The 14316-nt window shown below is 38.7% G+C and overlaps 1 protein-coding gene across 5 annotated transcripts in view; it reads right to left on the reverse strand.

The window, feature by feature from the left end:
- The window catches only part of PCCA (propionyl-CoA carboxylase subunit alpha), a 299411-nt gene that overhangs the window by 103176 nt on the left and 181919 nt on the right, over positions 1-14316 (reverse strand). For all 5 annotated transcript variants that reach the window (XM_075045914.1, XM_075045913.1, XM_075045912.1 and 2 more), the window contains one exon: positions 9779-9881. In XM_075045914.1, the coding sequence (XP_074902015.1) occupies positions 9779-9881 (103 nt within the window). The remainder of the gene's footprint in view (positions 1-9778; positions 9882-14316) is intronic.

A 14316-nucleotide genomic window follows, 5' to 3' on the forward strand; every position in this document is an offset into this window, starting at 1 on the left:
ACATGGAACCCTAAACCCTTCTTTCTTTGAAGAAACATGTTTGAAGCGAGGTGTTTCTAGTTATGGGTGAATGAAATGAGAATTCAGCTGCAACAAACGGACATCCAGTCCGTATGAAAGACTAATTAGATCCATCTGAGAAGCTGTGTCTAAAACTGCTTCACATATTTCAAAGGAAAGCTCTTCTAGTCTATCTTTTGAGAAGACTACATCAAAACATTTAGTCACAGCTGACGCACATCTATCCACTACAGCAGCATTATTTTTCATAAGCCATAAAAGCTACATTAAAGTAATGTTAATAGTCTGGCTTACTTAAAAATTAAATTAAAGGGGGAAAAAAGCAGCAAAGATATTTAGAGCTAAGAAAGCAACTCAAAGCAGCGACCTTATAGTTCCCCCCTACGCCAAAGCATCAAGAGATCCCAAAGTAGAGTGTCATACTGAATATTAAATGTGTTGAGATTTGCTCAGAGAACAGAATTAAAGATGAAACACCATCCAGGAGCTGCAGAGTTAACTATGGCTTTTGTGGCAATAAGCTAGGCTCTTATTGCATTAGCATGCTTTTAATTGTAACTATTGCTACTGCTGAACCAGCAGGAGGAGCTCACAACATTTTTTAATCTATTCATTCTACAAAATTTGGGGACAGGGGTTGGGAAGTTGGAGGGGTCTTTGAGGGCAGGGAGGAGTTTGTTGGGCTTTTTCTTTCCGGTTTTGTTGGATGCAAAAATCAATGGTAAAGAAATGCATCCAAGTGATGCTCATGTTAAGGCTTGTTTTTTGAAACTAGAAAATAATGATATGAATATTCTGCTGCAGGATCTGAAGTGTGCATGGCACACAAATGAATTGAAGACAACACCCGTGCCCCAGGGAGCTTTCAGTCTTACACCAAAAGACGACAGGAGGACTGGAAAGGTGGCAGGACACATTAAATGCTGTTATGCCAGAAAAAAAGACTTTCTGAAGAAAGAAAATGGTATGTTATTGCTCTGTATCGCTACAGATATTTAATTTATATTTCAGTTTATTGTTCACTGGAATTCCTGGAATCATTGGATCATGACCCATGGCAGAACATAAGTGTCCATTTTCATACCACAGGAATTCATCCTATGAAGCCACCTGTGTGGGTAAAAGTCTTCATCAGGTAATCTAGAATTAATCATTGTAAAAACCTAGCTCCTTCTCTGCCTTCTAAGAACTATGCTTTAAAACAATGAAGAGAAGTCTGATTCTAACACAAGAAAAATAAATATCCAAACAGACTATGCTTGCTTTTAAAATATTTTACATTTTAGCATTTCAGACCTTTCATTGCGTTTTCTTTTTAAACATTTCTTGTAGGCTACATACCAGTGCCAGACCATATGTTACTGTGAGTTTTGCAGCAGAACCACAGATCTCCAAAAACTACTATAACCAAGCTATTAAACTGCCCTGACACAGAGGGGCGAGTATATTTAAAACCGCACAATTAATTCATTACTTTTCATGTCATTTTTAGTTCTCAACCTTGTAGATAATTTCTCTATATGCTTATGGAGTACTGTGTGAATAAACTAATCCGAGATACACAAACCCACACCAACAATCTCTCTTTACAAAGCACACATGCACCTATTGTACCAGTCCTTTACGCATACTTACTGCTAAACTGGCATGGTATTTAAAAAAACATGCAATCCGGACACACTCTGCTTCTCTTTTTGCTTAGTACACAAGCACACCTAATACAAGTACATTCAAATATTGAATGAGTATACTTAGTATTTACCTAAGCATTTTTACCTCTATCTCACCTAACGTGTCCCAGCATCTATATTCTCTGAGAGACTCAAGGCAGCAGAGTGGAAATGTACACCAGAAACACTAAGGTCACACCAAGATACTGAGGCCAAGGCCACTTTCATTTAAAAAACACCATGTCAGCAGCCACAGGAACGTGGCAATTAAAGCACCTGCCCAGAGAGTCAGAACGCAAGGATCAATGCTCTCCTCAGATTGAAGGATTCAAGTGCACAGCGCTTGCCTCACAGGAGAAACTGTCCCCACCACATCGGGATAGGTTAGGGCAGCCTCTACCCTTCCAGTAAATCTGCCACTGTACAGAAAGGAACGCAGGATCTGTAAAGCCACAGAGTCAGCCAACAAGTGGGAGCACCACTAGAGCCCAGTGATAACGGTCGTGCTTTTTGCAAGGGTGGGAATCACGGGTTCTGCTCTCGCCACAGGGCTAGCGTATGCGTACCGCATTAAAATGCCATTATACAAAACACGTAAGTCTTACAAACAGAAAACGCTCTGGATTTGAACCTGAATTAGAAGAGTAAAACTGTGTACATAACCTCCAGAACAATAAATTCTATAGGTATACGACCTATAGAACTTGGTAATCAAGAGTTTTGTTTGCACAACTGTACATGTACTGCAATGGAGAATTTGTGTGCTACTCCACAAGTAAAATATAAACCGCTTGGAAAAAGGCAGAAAAAGGTTTCTGCTTATGGCTGTAAGGATTGTCTAACTGATCTGCTCCCTCCACTTGTGCCTTTACACGTGCACTTTCCCTTCATTCAAACTAATACAGGACATTGGAGTAACAGTTTATTTTATTCCATGCATATAACAATATAACATATATAACATTCTGATAACAACATATATTTAGAACTAGACTAACCAGAAAATCATTCACTGCTCCTGGGGATATATGTTAATTTGTATCTCTACTGGCAACCCCTCTTATTGTTTTTAATTCCTACAAGTATTTGCTTTTCATCCCTATTAATACAGCCCTCATATTTCTTTCGTATGACCAATTAGTTATATATTATTATGTGCCTGAAGCATACCAGAAATGCAAAATACTAGTAATAATAATAATTCTCATATTTTATTGATTCTCTTAACAAGATTATTAATTTTATACTGATAGAGCTGGGCAATGTTATTCTTCTACACAGACTACTGGAAAGACAGAATTTAATATGCACTGAATTATGATCCCGTTCCATTCACATTTATGTGTAAGGAATTAAATGTGGACTAAGTTTGCTTACAGCAATTTTCTGTATCATTGCTCTGATTTTACATTACACTGTTCCTTTTTACACTTGACGCTTTGCATACTTCAGCTGCATCTAGTTTGATTTTGGGGTGATATTTTTCTTAAGCATTTTTTCCTCCTGCTGACGAGAATTTACAAAACAAAGAAAATATTTCCTGAAGTAATTTTAAAATCAACTTACCCCTCATTCGTAAAATTTACAGCAAATGAATACAGCAGAGTTCTCCTAATTAAATGTTTATTACATTATAATTTGAAGTCAAAGCTTAATCATAACTAGATATACATGAATTCACTAACTAAATTAAAGCATACAGATAACTACTTATCCACTCCATGCTGATGATACAGGATGTATTCAAATAACGATGATGGTAATGCCTTAAATTTGTATTTTTATGCTTTCATTTATGTACTGTACAATAGGTTTTCTCTTGCAAATATTAAGAGGTACACAGGCCAATTTTCCACCTACACAGATACCTAATAAATTCTTTACTTCTCATGAAAAAGATAGGGAAAAAACATTGCTTTTTCCTAAAAATTACTAAAAACAGTCATTAATCAATCTCTCACCACACTGAACAATTCTCACAAATTTTTCAGAGATTTCATGTCTGTACTATATTTACCTGTTCTTAAATTTGAATTTAGAAAGTGATCCAATATTTTGTGAAAATGGTAGCCCATTCTAGTAGCAATCTGAAAAAAAGTAATTAAGCTTGCTCTACTCCTCTTATTCAGCATTTGACCTATATAGGTCCCCTGGAAATATATCAAATTTCCATTGAGGCTCAAAGTAACTTCTGAACTATTTCACCTTACGCTTTAAAAAAAAAAAAAACAAACAACTTTCATTCACCACAACTTCAATGATAAGAAGCTACTTTGTAACTGAAAACATCTGGAAATTCTTTGTCAACTGAACAGATGAGAAGATGAGGCTAAGTAGTCTGGGAAGGTATGCATCTACTACAGAGGTGAAGAACCCTAACAGAAAGGGCTGTTTTCAAACATGAAAAAGGAGAATAACAACAATTAATTGCAGTGAAATCACGCAAATTAGCGATAAAGAATTCTCAATACAGAGGATTCCTATACTATAGCAAAGAATCAGAAAATGGGTTATGCTAAAAAGGTTTTCAAAAGAATGCAGTTTATTGCATAAAATACAGGTACAAATTCCTTGCTGAACTAAAATTAGGTCCTCAACCTACGCATATAGCGACGAACTTCAAACAAAAAGAAACATGACTGTATCTCCTAAAGTGTAATCACTTACTGCTGCTATTCATCACTTGAGCCATCTCTTTTCTACCACCTCCTTCACCACAGATATTAATACAAAATGTTCTTTAGTTGTCTAATTCGATTAACATTCATAACAGAAAAATAAAACTGGAGAATATTGAAGGAAGTAAGGAAGGTGGGTTATAGCAGTGAAAAGACTGCACTACAGTCACATAATTACTTACCTTTCATTCCTTCATTGAATGAAAATTATACAGTGGTGGATCCAATAAATTGAACTTTATTATTGGATACCTGGTCCAACATATGTTGGACATTTATGTTCTCCCTTGCTTAGGCCACTTACACTCTTCGCTATTATTTTTATTACACATTTTAAGTGTATTACCTACATGAAATCCACCCGCATTGGAGAAGGCTGGTTCATGGCTGTCTGTGACACCAAAGTCCTACACACACCAGTGGCTAAGGGGCTGCTCCGAACCCGGCTGGGGAGGGCAGCTCCCACCCAGCACACCACCAGCAAAGGGACTGCACACCGGCTGTGAGCAGCCAGGAGTGGAAGTCTGCAAATAGGCAACAAAGCCACCATCACACGGAGCCGGAGCATCCTTGGTGGTTGACATCTGGCTTTGAAGGGTCAATTTAGAACGTACGGTGCAGGGAAACCGCACAGCTACCAGGTTTGCTCAATACATGTAGGTTCCCCCATTTGCTTTTGCCTCTCCCACCCTTTGGTACTCTGCAGAACACTCAAGCTTTGTAAAGAAAGAACAGACTCCAACCTTCATCAGCAAAACTGGATCAAGTCTTTGTACCACTGAAATCATAAAATAAACATTTCGTAGCCAGACTGGCAATTGAAAATGGCAGGATGAAAAAGATTCCTGTCTGAAATGGAACTAAACAAAAGATTCCAGAGTTTGGTGGTGGGATGCTTCTGGGCTGTTTGTTGCTGGTTTACATTAGTCTCATGTAAAGGAGGGTATTCTTCCTTCAAATTCTATTCTAGCAGTAATCTTGATTTTAAGATCTTTAACTCCATTGATGAGAGGAAAAATTTTAAGCATAAGAAGAATACTAACCAAAGCCCAGAATCTGACTATCTGTCCTCCAAAGAACTAAATGGATATATGTGACAAGCAGTTAGCTTAAAGATTCTTCTAGCAATTAACATACAGGAAAAAGAACAAAAGAAAAAGAATAGATTACATTTACATTAATTTAGTTGGCGAGTTCTTGGTACACAAGCAAGCAGATCTCACCAAAGTTGCTAAATTTTAATTCTCAAGTCAAGTCATTAGAATCTTTTAATTGTGAAAGTGTTTGTTGTTATGTTGATAGGGTATCACCAGAAACAACTATCTGAAACTGAAAATTCTTATACACAAATTTTATACAAACTTAAGGATCAGCGTATATGTTACTGGCTTCAGAATAACAACAGAGCTACTTCTATTTCCAAAGAAAAAATATCAAATTAGGATTCTCAAAATTTTTAACCTTTACTGGAAACAAGAAAACTAATGTTTTTGTTTGCACTACTTCAGGCAAACAGTATTGCTCACACTTGACCACTTATCTTTTAAGTCCTTCAGTTTGGGGAAGCAAGGCCTCTCACGTGGCCTAAAGCCAGCTTGCATCAAGGACCTCTGTTACAAATAAAGTGGTTAAAAACAGATGGTTACAAAAGTCAAAATCCTGAAAAAAATAAAGAGCAGTTAACACTGCACAATTCATTAAGATTCTCATGATAAAGGAAGAAAACCACAGATGACCCATAGACCGAGATGCTGACGAATGATCTGCTCACGAACAGCGGGAAGCATGGAGAAGCCTGCTGCTCACACTCCCTGCACAGAGAGCAAAGCACTGCACACTGTGAGGTGGTGAAGTTGCGGCTGGCGAGAGTAGAAAAGTTAAGGAAAAAAAGAAAGGAGTCACTGTTGGAAGAGTCCCAGTGGTAAACAAAGTAAATCAGGATGCGAACGCTGCTGCTGCAATGCACAGTTTTCAGCAGGAGTAAACTTCTGAAGGGGAATGTGAAGGTGGCCCTCCCACTGGGCTAGCTAACTGCACCACGGCTTCAGCTATCTTTGTCACAAGCCACAAGGGGACACAACCCACAAAGTCAGGAGCCCGTGTCACACCAACTTAATAGCAAAAAGTAAGTGCAGAAGTTCAAAAAGTGAGACTTGTGTTTCTGACAGCAAAGTTAATAAAGAAAGCTTTGAATTTCCCCAGGTTTTTTCTGATGGTATGTTATACCTCCTGATCAGAAACAAGATTTCTCATTCCTAGTCTTTGACTTTTCTTCTTCGAAGTTTTAAGGCAATTGTTTCTCCATTGTAAAGCGTTGAATAATAATCCAGAAGATTTTTGACTGTGCTGTGTTTACCTATATTCTCTTGTCTGTAGCACAATCACAGGAGAACCCCAGCAAAAAGAAAATTATTAATAAAGAATAAGATGTCCTCTGATATTTATCTAGTAACAATGAAAAATAAGTGTAACTCTGAACAACCCTGGTATTAAAAACCACTTACCTCCTTTTTACAAACGCAGGCTCAGGAGTTGATTTTAATACACTACAGCTTAAGGTTTAAGTGAGATAGACCTCTGGTCACAGTGAAATAGACCTACAGTGATTTATTTCACCAGCTAAGGCATTTTCCACATACAAATAAATAAGGAATTCTCTCTCCCCAAGTATACAAGGCTTGGTTAGGGCAGAATCAGAATGCAAAAGCTTCTGTCACCAGTCCCTCTGGCCCAACCTTTAGGGCACTGCCTGGCCCCCCTACTTCCTCCCTATTGCTTTTGCATCCCTTCCCTCATGACACTGGGGGGGTGCTCAGCTCCCCAGGGGTGCTTCTGCCTCCTTACCTAGCACTGGAAGGTAACAGCAGTAGCACACTGCAGGGACGCAAGGACACGAGCAGGAACCTCCACATTTGTTATTTGTCATTGTTTGAATAACAAACCGAAGGACTGGACATCAGACTCCGTATATGCCTTGTTAAACCGGGCTTATACTAGTTGTAACGCTCATACTGCTGTAAGATGTCAGAACTCTTTAGCAGTCCCATTTAAACTGAGACACAGGTTTGGACTGTGGTATAGGTCAGGATGATTTTCTGTATGTTAAAATGATAAAGCAACAGCATTACACGTTCAGCATCCTGTCTTAGAGTTCATACCTCCTGGAGAGACACGGTGCAGTTTACAACTCAGCTGCAAGTGCAATCTAGGACGGACTCACATACAAGCTTGTATGTTCAGTTACCCTCACAATCAATAGAGACAAAAGCATGAAAGGATGCTTAGGCCTCCACTGTCTGCAAACCTTCCTCGGTCTGATTTAAAGATGTATATTTATTGAAAGTATAAGCAAGAGCGTAGGTAACTAAGTGAAACTGACGTAAATCTCTCAAAAAACACATGTGTCCATAGGCACACAGATGCATACCTGTGTAATCAGCCGTGCTAAACAAACCACCAGTTATAGGAATTAGATTTCTGAGCTCACAGCAGAAAGGGCCTATGCAACACCCACAGTGACCAGCAGCCACCCCGTACCTTCCTCACAGCCGCAGGCAGCTCCAGCCTGACCGCTGCTAGATAGCGACGTTGCAACACAAAGGTGGGAAGGCTGGGGGCAATGACTACTCCTGGGAAGGGCTATCTCTGTTACATAAGCCAGTGCCAGTCCAACTCTAAATTGGGCTGAAATCTGGCAGAGACGTTTTGTTGTTTGAGCAACAGGTTGCATCCAAGTTCATGGGATGCCTGTTAGGGCCATTATATAAATTTAATTCAGTAAAAAGCTGCACGCAGACATGGCCTTCACTCCTGAAGCAACATTCCACAAGTAGGCTGAGTGCCATGGAGCAACACTATATTAGGTATTGAGTAAAGAGTTGTTCAACACCTCCTAGAACTCTTTCTAGAAGAAATAACTACAACTAAAATGACCACCTTCTTTCACACTTAAACTAGTACACTCGCCAGAGAAAATTTTTAAGGTGCTGGCCACGACAACTGATCTCCGTATCTCTCTTACAGTGCACCTATGATCTATGATCCACATGGAACAGAAAGTATCGCTGCTCTCTATTCATACTCTCACATTCATCGTGAGTATACGTAAAATAGTGTGACAGAGGTAAAGGTAGTGTTAAAAAGTATATTGGTTAGGCATCTTCTTGCCCCAGTTAGGCCAACAAAAAGACCAAAAAAAAAAAAAAGGCAGCTAGGTTTTCATTACCTCAATTCACATAAGTGAAAATAACCACCTAAAAAGATGACCAGTTTCAACAGAAAATCATGTCTTTTACATTGAAATTTCAGTAGAGCAAAGCAAAAGTGAATCACTGAGACAATACTGTCTTCATTGTAAGAAATATTAAATATCCTTTTTCAAAGAAATCTCATGATTCTGAATGTAATATGGGTGTGAACATCATTACTATAAAAAATATCATGGGGCAGATGTTGCAGAAGTTTCTTCAATGAAGACATACAAGAAGAGTAAACAGCTGTCAGAGGTAAACTAGAGGATTTCTGGGATTCGTCACAGTCCTGCTTTTCAATGATTCTAAGAAAAACTGACTTCTTCAGACCCTTTTGAATACTTTTGCCCAAGAGTCAACAGATGCTATGCAAGTCAACTGTCTATTTAAAAAAAAAAAAAAAAAATACACCTCAGTTTGGTTGTGGAATTACCGTTAACAGACTTTAAAAGTAGTTCTCTCTATAAATCTACCTTCTCAATACTCCAATTCAACCAGCTTGTCTTGACTTTATTCTGCTGAACAGCTGAACTACTGAACACAGCATTACCGTTCTTATACTGTCATGGCCTGTCTTTCTGCCTCTCAAGCTGACAACATTCAGTGCTTAAGTAATTATCTTAGAATATTTGTAAAAATAATAGTTTATACACATTCATCTGAAGTGACCTAGGCACATCTTGAAACACTGGCATTTTACTATGACCACATACAGTTTTACCACTGAGGTGCTGAATAATTCCATTCCAGTATGATTACGCATTCAAGTTGCTTGGTTCTTTGATTTGTTTTTTAATCACTAACTTAAGCGTCTGTAATTTTTGTTGACATTGCACTTATTTTCTTGCTCTCACATATCTACACTAGAGCATAAGACCTTACTTCTAAACAAGACACTAAACAGGGTCATTAATTAGAAAACTAATTTAATAAACAAGTAGACACAAAAATGTTCCACAGGCATGAGCAGAGAAAAATCTTTGTATGCCGGCACTATTTAATTAACATAGAGAGTCTTGTTTTGTAATTCACAGCAATGCCTACCCAAAAGCAAAACAAACATCTATGTTTGGTCACTGACAGAGAATTTTAGTAGGTATGTAGGATAATACACATTGACTCAATACATTGAATTTCTTAGAAAATGAGCAGAACTTACAGAAAATGATGAGCCATCCTTTGAAACTGCAACTGGGTAAATTCCATCTCCTAGACGTACAGAGAGCTCCCAGCTACTTTGCTTTGATTTAGCAATAGGAATTCTAAAAAAGAAACAGACGGAAGAAGAATTTTTAACAGAGATTTCATGCTTCTCGCATTTTAACCAGAAGCACTTGCCTCATAGGATGGTCATGAAGGATATAAAATATCATTAATCTATAGACACAGTTGGAGAGCATACTTGAAAAAAAAATACTAAATATCTTTTTCTGTCAAATGGCATACAAGGAGAAAATACACTCTACTTTCTTTCTAGATTGCCTTGACGCACTGGGTATGCTGATAAAGTTATAGGAGGCTCTTGAATACAGCCAGCGCTTGCTGCAGAATTAGCTCAAACAGGATGAAAAGCAGTTGAGAAAGTGGGTTGGCAGGAGAATAGCAACTGTGATAGCTGGAGCATTCTTTTTAAGGGCAAAATAGAATCACTATTCCTTTCATCTCATTCTCGGTAAACCTTCATTAAAGGCCAATTACAGACAAAAGACTCAGGCAAACAAGTAATACAAGTAATTTTATACTTAATATACATTTTAGAGTATCTCATCTACAGAGCCCTTCAAGCAAACTGAAAAAATAATGATGTATCATCACAGCCCACATGCAGGATACCTATTCCTGCAGCATTCTGTGGCTGCACCAGTTACCAGGTAATACAAGAAACCTGAATCTTTTCAACTTTAGCTTAAAGAAGCACACCTGACAGCAAAAGAATGAGACCTGAGTCTTCATTCTTGGAAATTCAGCATGAAACAAGTGATTTTCAGCTATTTTATTTAAATGTACATTCGATTTCAGTTTCCTCATCCTAACTTCTCAAGTCTCTTCCACTTTGTTGTAACAACTTGTGTCCGAAGGTATGTTACAACTTTTCTAATGTGTGGTTGTCATATATTAGCATCAGCAAGCACCACATAGCCTAAAGAGAAGGTACGAAGGTGGAGTTTACACTCCATTAAAACAAAGACACATTATTTTGGTATAGCTTTTCTTCCACACTGACTCTTACACATGTTTAGATTCTCTGTAAGAAATCTAAAGAGATAGTAAGTTCATCACCTTTAGGTCTCCTCTGAAGGATAATTTCTGCTATGATGTTCATCTATCGTACATTATAGACCTTACTACGCCATGTTACTGCAGCCTTCAGAGTCTTAAAACTTGGAAACACATCTTTTTGTGTTATGCCACATGCATCCTCCTGAGGATTCAGGTGCCCAGTGAACCACATCTCCCCAAAGGGAGTGCTCAGGTTCCCTGTGGAATCAACAGGGAGAAGCACCTGTGAGGCCTCCAGAGGCCACAGGAGGAGAAACTATCTGCCTGAGCCAAGGATAACACACCGACTTGCCAAGGATTTTGACAATTATTTTAAGAAGATTGGGTTTTTAGACACCTGAAATCTAAGAAAGTACAAGTGCAGGTACCTAGTTAGGCAAGGAGTTTCCAAAAATTGTGCCTTGCAACATGCCTGCAAAGAGGAAATGGAAACACTAAACATATTAGCTAGACAAATAGATGCATAGTTATCATTAGTTACTTCTGGATCCACGCCAAGTAAGGCCTCCACCAGATTTCACCAAACATCTTAGCTCACCTCTAACTATCGCTACCCATAAAGGTCATGAAAACAGATATTGAAAATAACCTGTTCCCATACTAACAATGCCAAGTGTTACCTTTCGCATTTAATATACCGTGACAAGTGTCAAAACAACAAATCTGAGGAAATATCTATGGCTTATTGGGTGCAATGACATTTCTCAGCACCTCATCTTGAAATTCCTGTATGTGACCAAACCGTTTAGACTGGCTGATAGGAAACACGGCAGACACGGGAGTTCCTGAAGAAGAGGAACAGGAATTTCCTGCACAGGTAGCAGGCAGCAAGCTGAGCCATGTTTTCATTGCACTTCCTGGTATCAGAGCCCCAGTAAGGAGGAATGTAGCAGGGTTTTGGCAGAGCCTGGCTAAATTCTTCACGGCACTCCCCTGCAGCAGCCAAGAGGATTTAGTGGTTTGTAGCAACTTCATATTTCGTGTATAAGAGGTAAGACCTCATCCCAAACGTAGCTTAGGAGATCGCTTCACTGGTGGCATGAGATTCCTTACAACCTTGCTGGCACGGCCCTGCTTCATATTGCATTTGACTGGAAGTGACCTCATGAATCTGGCTGCTGGCCATCAAAGGAAAGACAGTCTTGTTCTCCAGCAGGGATTATTTTTGTTCGGTCCTGTCTTGCTGAGCTTTGTCAAGTGTATCTCCAAACAGGATGCATGCCTCTTGAAAGGCATGACTATGATCACTGCTTCGCCTGGGTTTCAAACAGCCACACAGGCATATAATTCCTCTCTCTACAACACTGGTGGTCAGGAGGGCAAGGTCCAGAGCTGCATCTAATACCAAGCACGCGGCAAGTTGTACTTCCCTCCTGGAATTGCTAGATCCATTTGCACAGGGACATTTTTCAGCTTTGCTAATCAAGCGCCTGTGACTTTGTAACTGTAACCTACAGTTACGCTGGCCAAGACAGATACTTACATTAGCTCATAACAATCCTACTTTTTCTTCATTAAATCTAATTCCTTTCGAATAAATTATCTTGCAGTAGACTCCATTTTGATGGGATTCAGAGGGTGGGTTGTTTTTTTTCATATTAGTAAGGATCACAAAGTCCAAAACTAAGGATCAAAGTCCAAGTTCCTTGGATATGAAAGGAAGTTGCTCAAGTCTGTGAACTACTTTAGAAACGCGGAAGTTTCTATCAGGCTAAGAAAGGGTTTTTTTGGTGGGTTTTTTTGTTGTTGTTTTGTGGGTTGTTTTTTTTTAATGTCTGAGAAGTCCCAGTGCATGGGAAATAATCTCTTTGTTCTTGGCCAAGCTTGCTTCCTTAGCTGAGAACTCTTCTAAGTCCTCCAAAGGGAAAACATCTGGACTTCTGAATGTATTTTCCATGAGTTCATGGAAAACTCCCCAAACTTCTGGCTATTTTCAAAAATGTGTAGCTTTTAAAATTCTACATACTGGGCTGAAATCTGACATATTCTATTTACAGAAAAAAAACTGAAAGAAAAAATAATGTCATTTTTACCATCATAAAAGACACAAAAACTTAAGGCACTTCCCCTCCAACCCTAGATTCAGAATCCACGTAATAAGTCTTTCATAGGGTTCAACACTCCTTCCCTTTCTTCTCCCAGTTTTAGCAAATGACATATCATCAAAAAAAATTACTTTCTTTACATATAAAGATCACTGGCTGCAGGAAGAAACTCAAGTTTAGCAGCAAGATGAGTGCCAGGTGAATGGGAATCAGGGCCACAGAGAGCTGTGCGCTGTTGTCCCTTGCCAGCAGTATTGGACACAAAGAGAAGGAGAGAGCAAAGGCAGCACCGCAGCCACAATGACGGAAGGCAGGTGGAGAAGGGTGTTACGAACTCCCTCCATACAGAAATGGGCAGTTCTGAACCTCTCTATTCCATACTGCCTTCTAAAAGGACGTATCACAAGCAATCGGGGCACAGGTGAAGAGTATGGACACGGCCTGGCTCTAAGTCATCAAGGCATTACTCTAAAGCATCAAAGTTATAAAAACATGTAAATGGTGCAAGAAGAGAAACAGCAGTGTTTGCCTGCTTAGTTACTTATTTATTTTCAACCTCTTTTGCTGTTTTTTCAACTACAAATGATGTCATGGTTCCATAATTTATTTCATACACTGCACAGTGTATTATGTCCTTTTTACCCCCAACTGCCGTGATAGAGAGAGAGGGAGATACTGTATAATAATGCAGCAATTACAGCCCCTGATTTCTTTGCAAGTTTTCAGCGAGGAAAGCAGACAATTGCTAAAAATTTTAGATCAACACACACTTACTGTGCTCATGGAAAACATAGCTAGTTAAACTATTATCTATTCTAGTCAAAAACAAGTAAAGAAAGAAAACAGACATTCACAAAAGCAAGTCAAGTAATAACTCTGCCCCAGCCCATCCATTTTGATTGTCATCAACCAATCAGATAGAAGGAACTCAATAAAACTACCATTTTCTGCAGTTTGTGGCAAATAAACTCCCCTCTCCCGATTACTGTTGATGATGTAATGAGCTATGATAAATGTCACCAGCTCCTAAAGGGTCAGGAAATTGAGTATAGATTTTTTTTTACTTCCAATTCAAAATGTGAGTTCTAACACTGGGGGAAAAAACTTACAAATTCTCTTTACTTCTGATATATTTGCTGCATAATACTTTACGTAAACACAAATGCTGAACTATCATAACAAATTCTCCCGTTATGAAAGATTACAAGCATCTGAAAACCACATTATATGACACTCTGTAAAGCTGTTTTTCAATTGTGCAATTACCTATTCAGCAGTTAAATAAAAGTGAAATATTGACTTAAAACAATGTTAATGGTCAAAGAATCATTAAGAAATCCTTCATCATAACTTTCACAGCAGGTGGCCTGTA

The sequence above is a fragment of the Buteo buteo genome, chromosome 14 (assembly GCF_964188355.1).
Source record: "Buteo buteo chromosome 14, bButBut1.hap1.1, whole genome shotgun sequence".
Taxonomy (NCBI): Eukaryota; Metazoa; Chordata; class Aves; order Accipitriformes; family Accipitridae; genus Buteo; species Buteo buteo.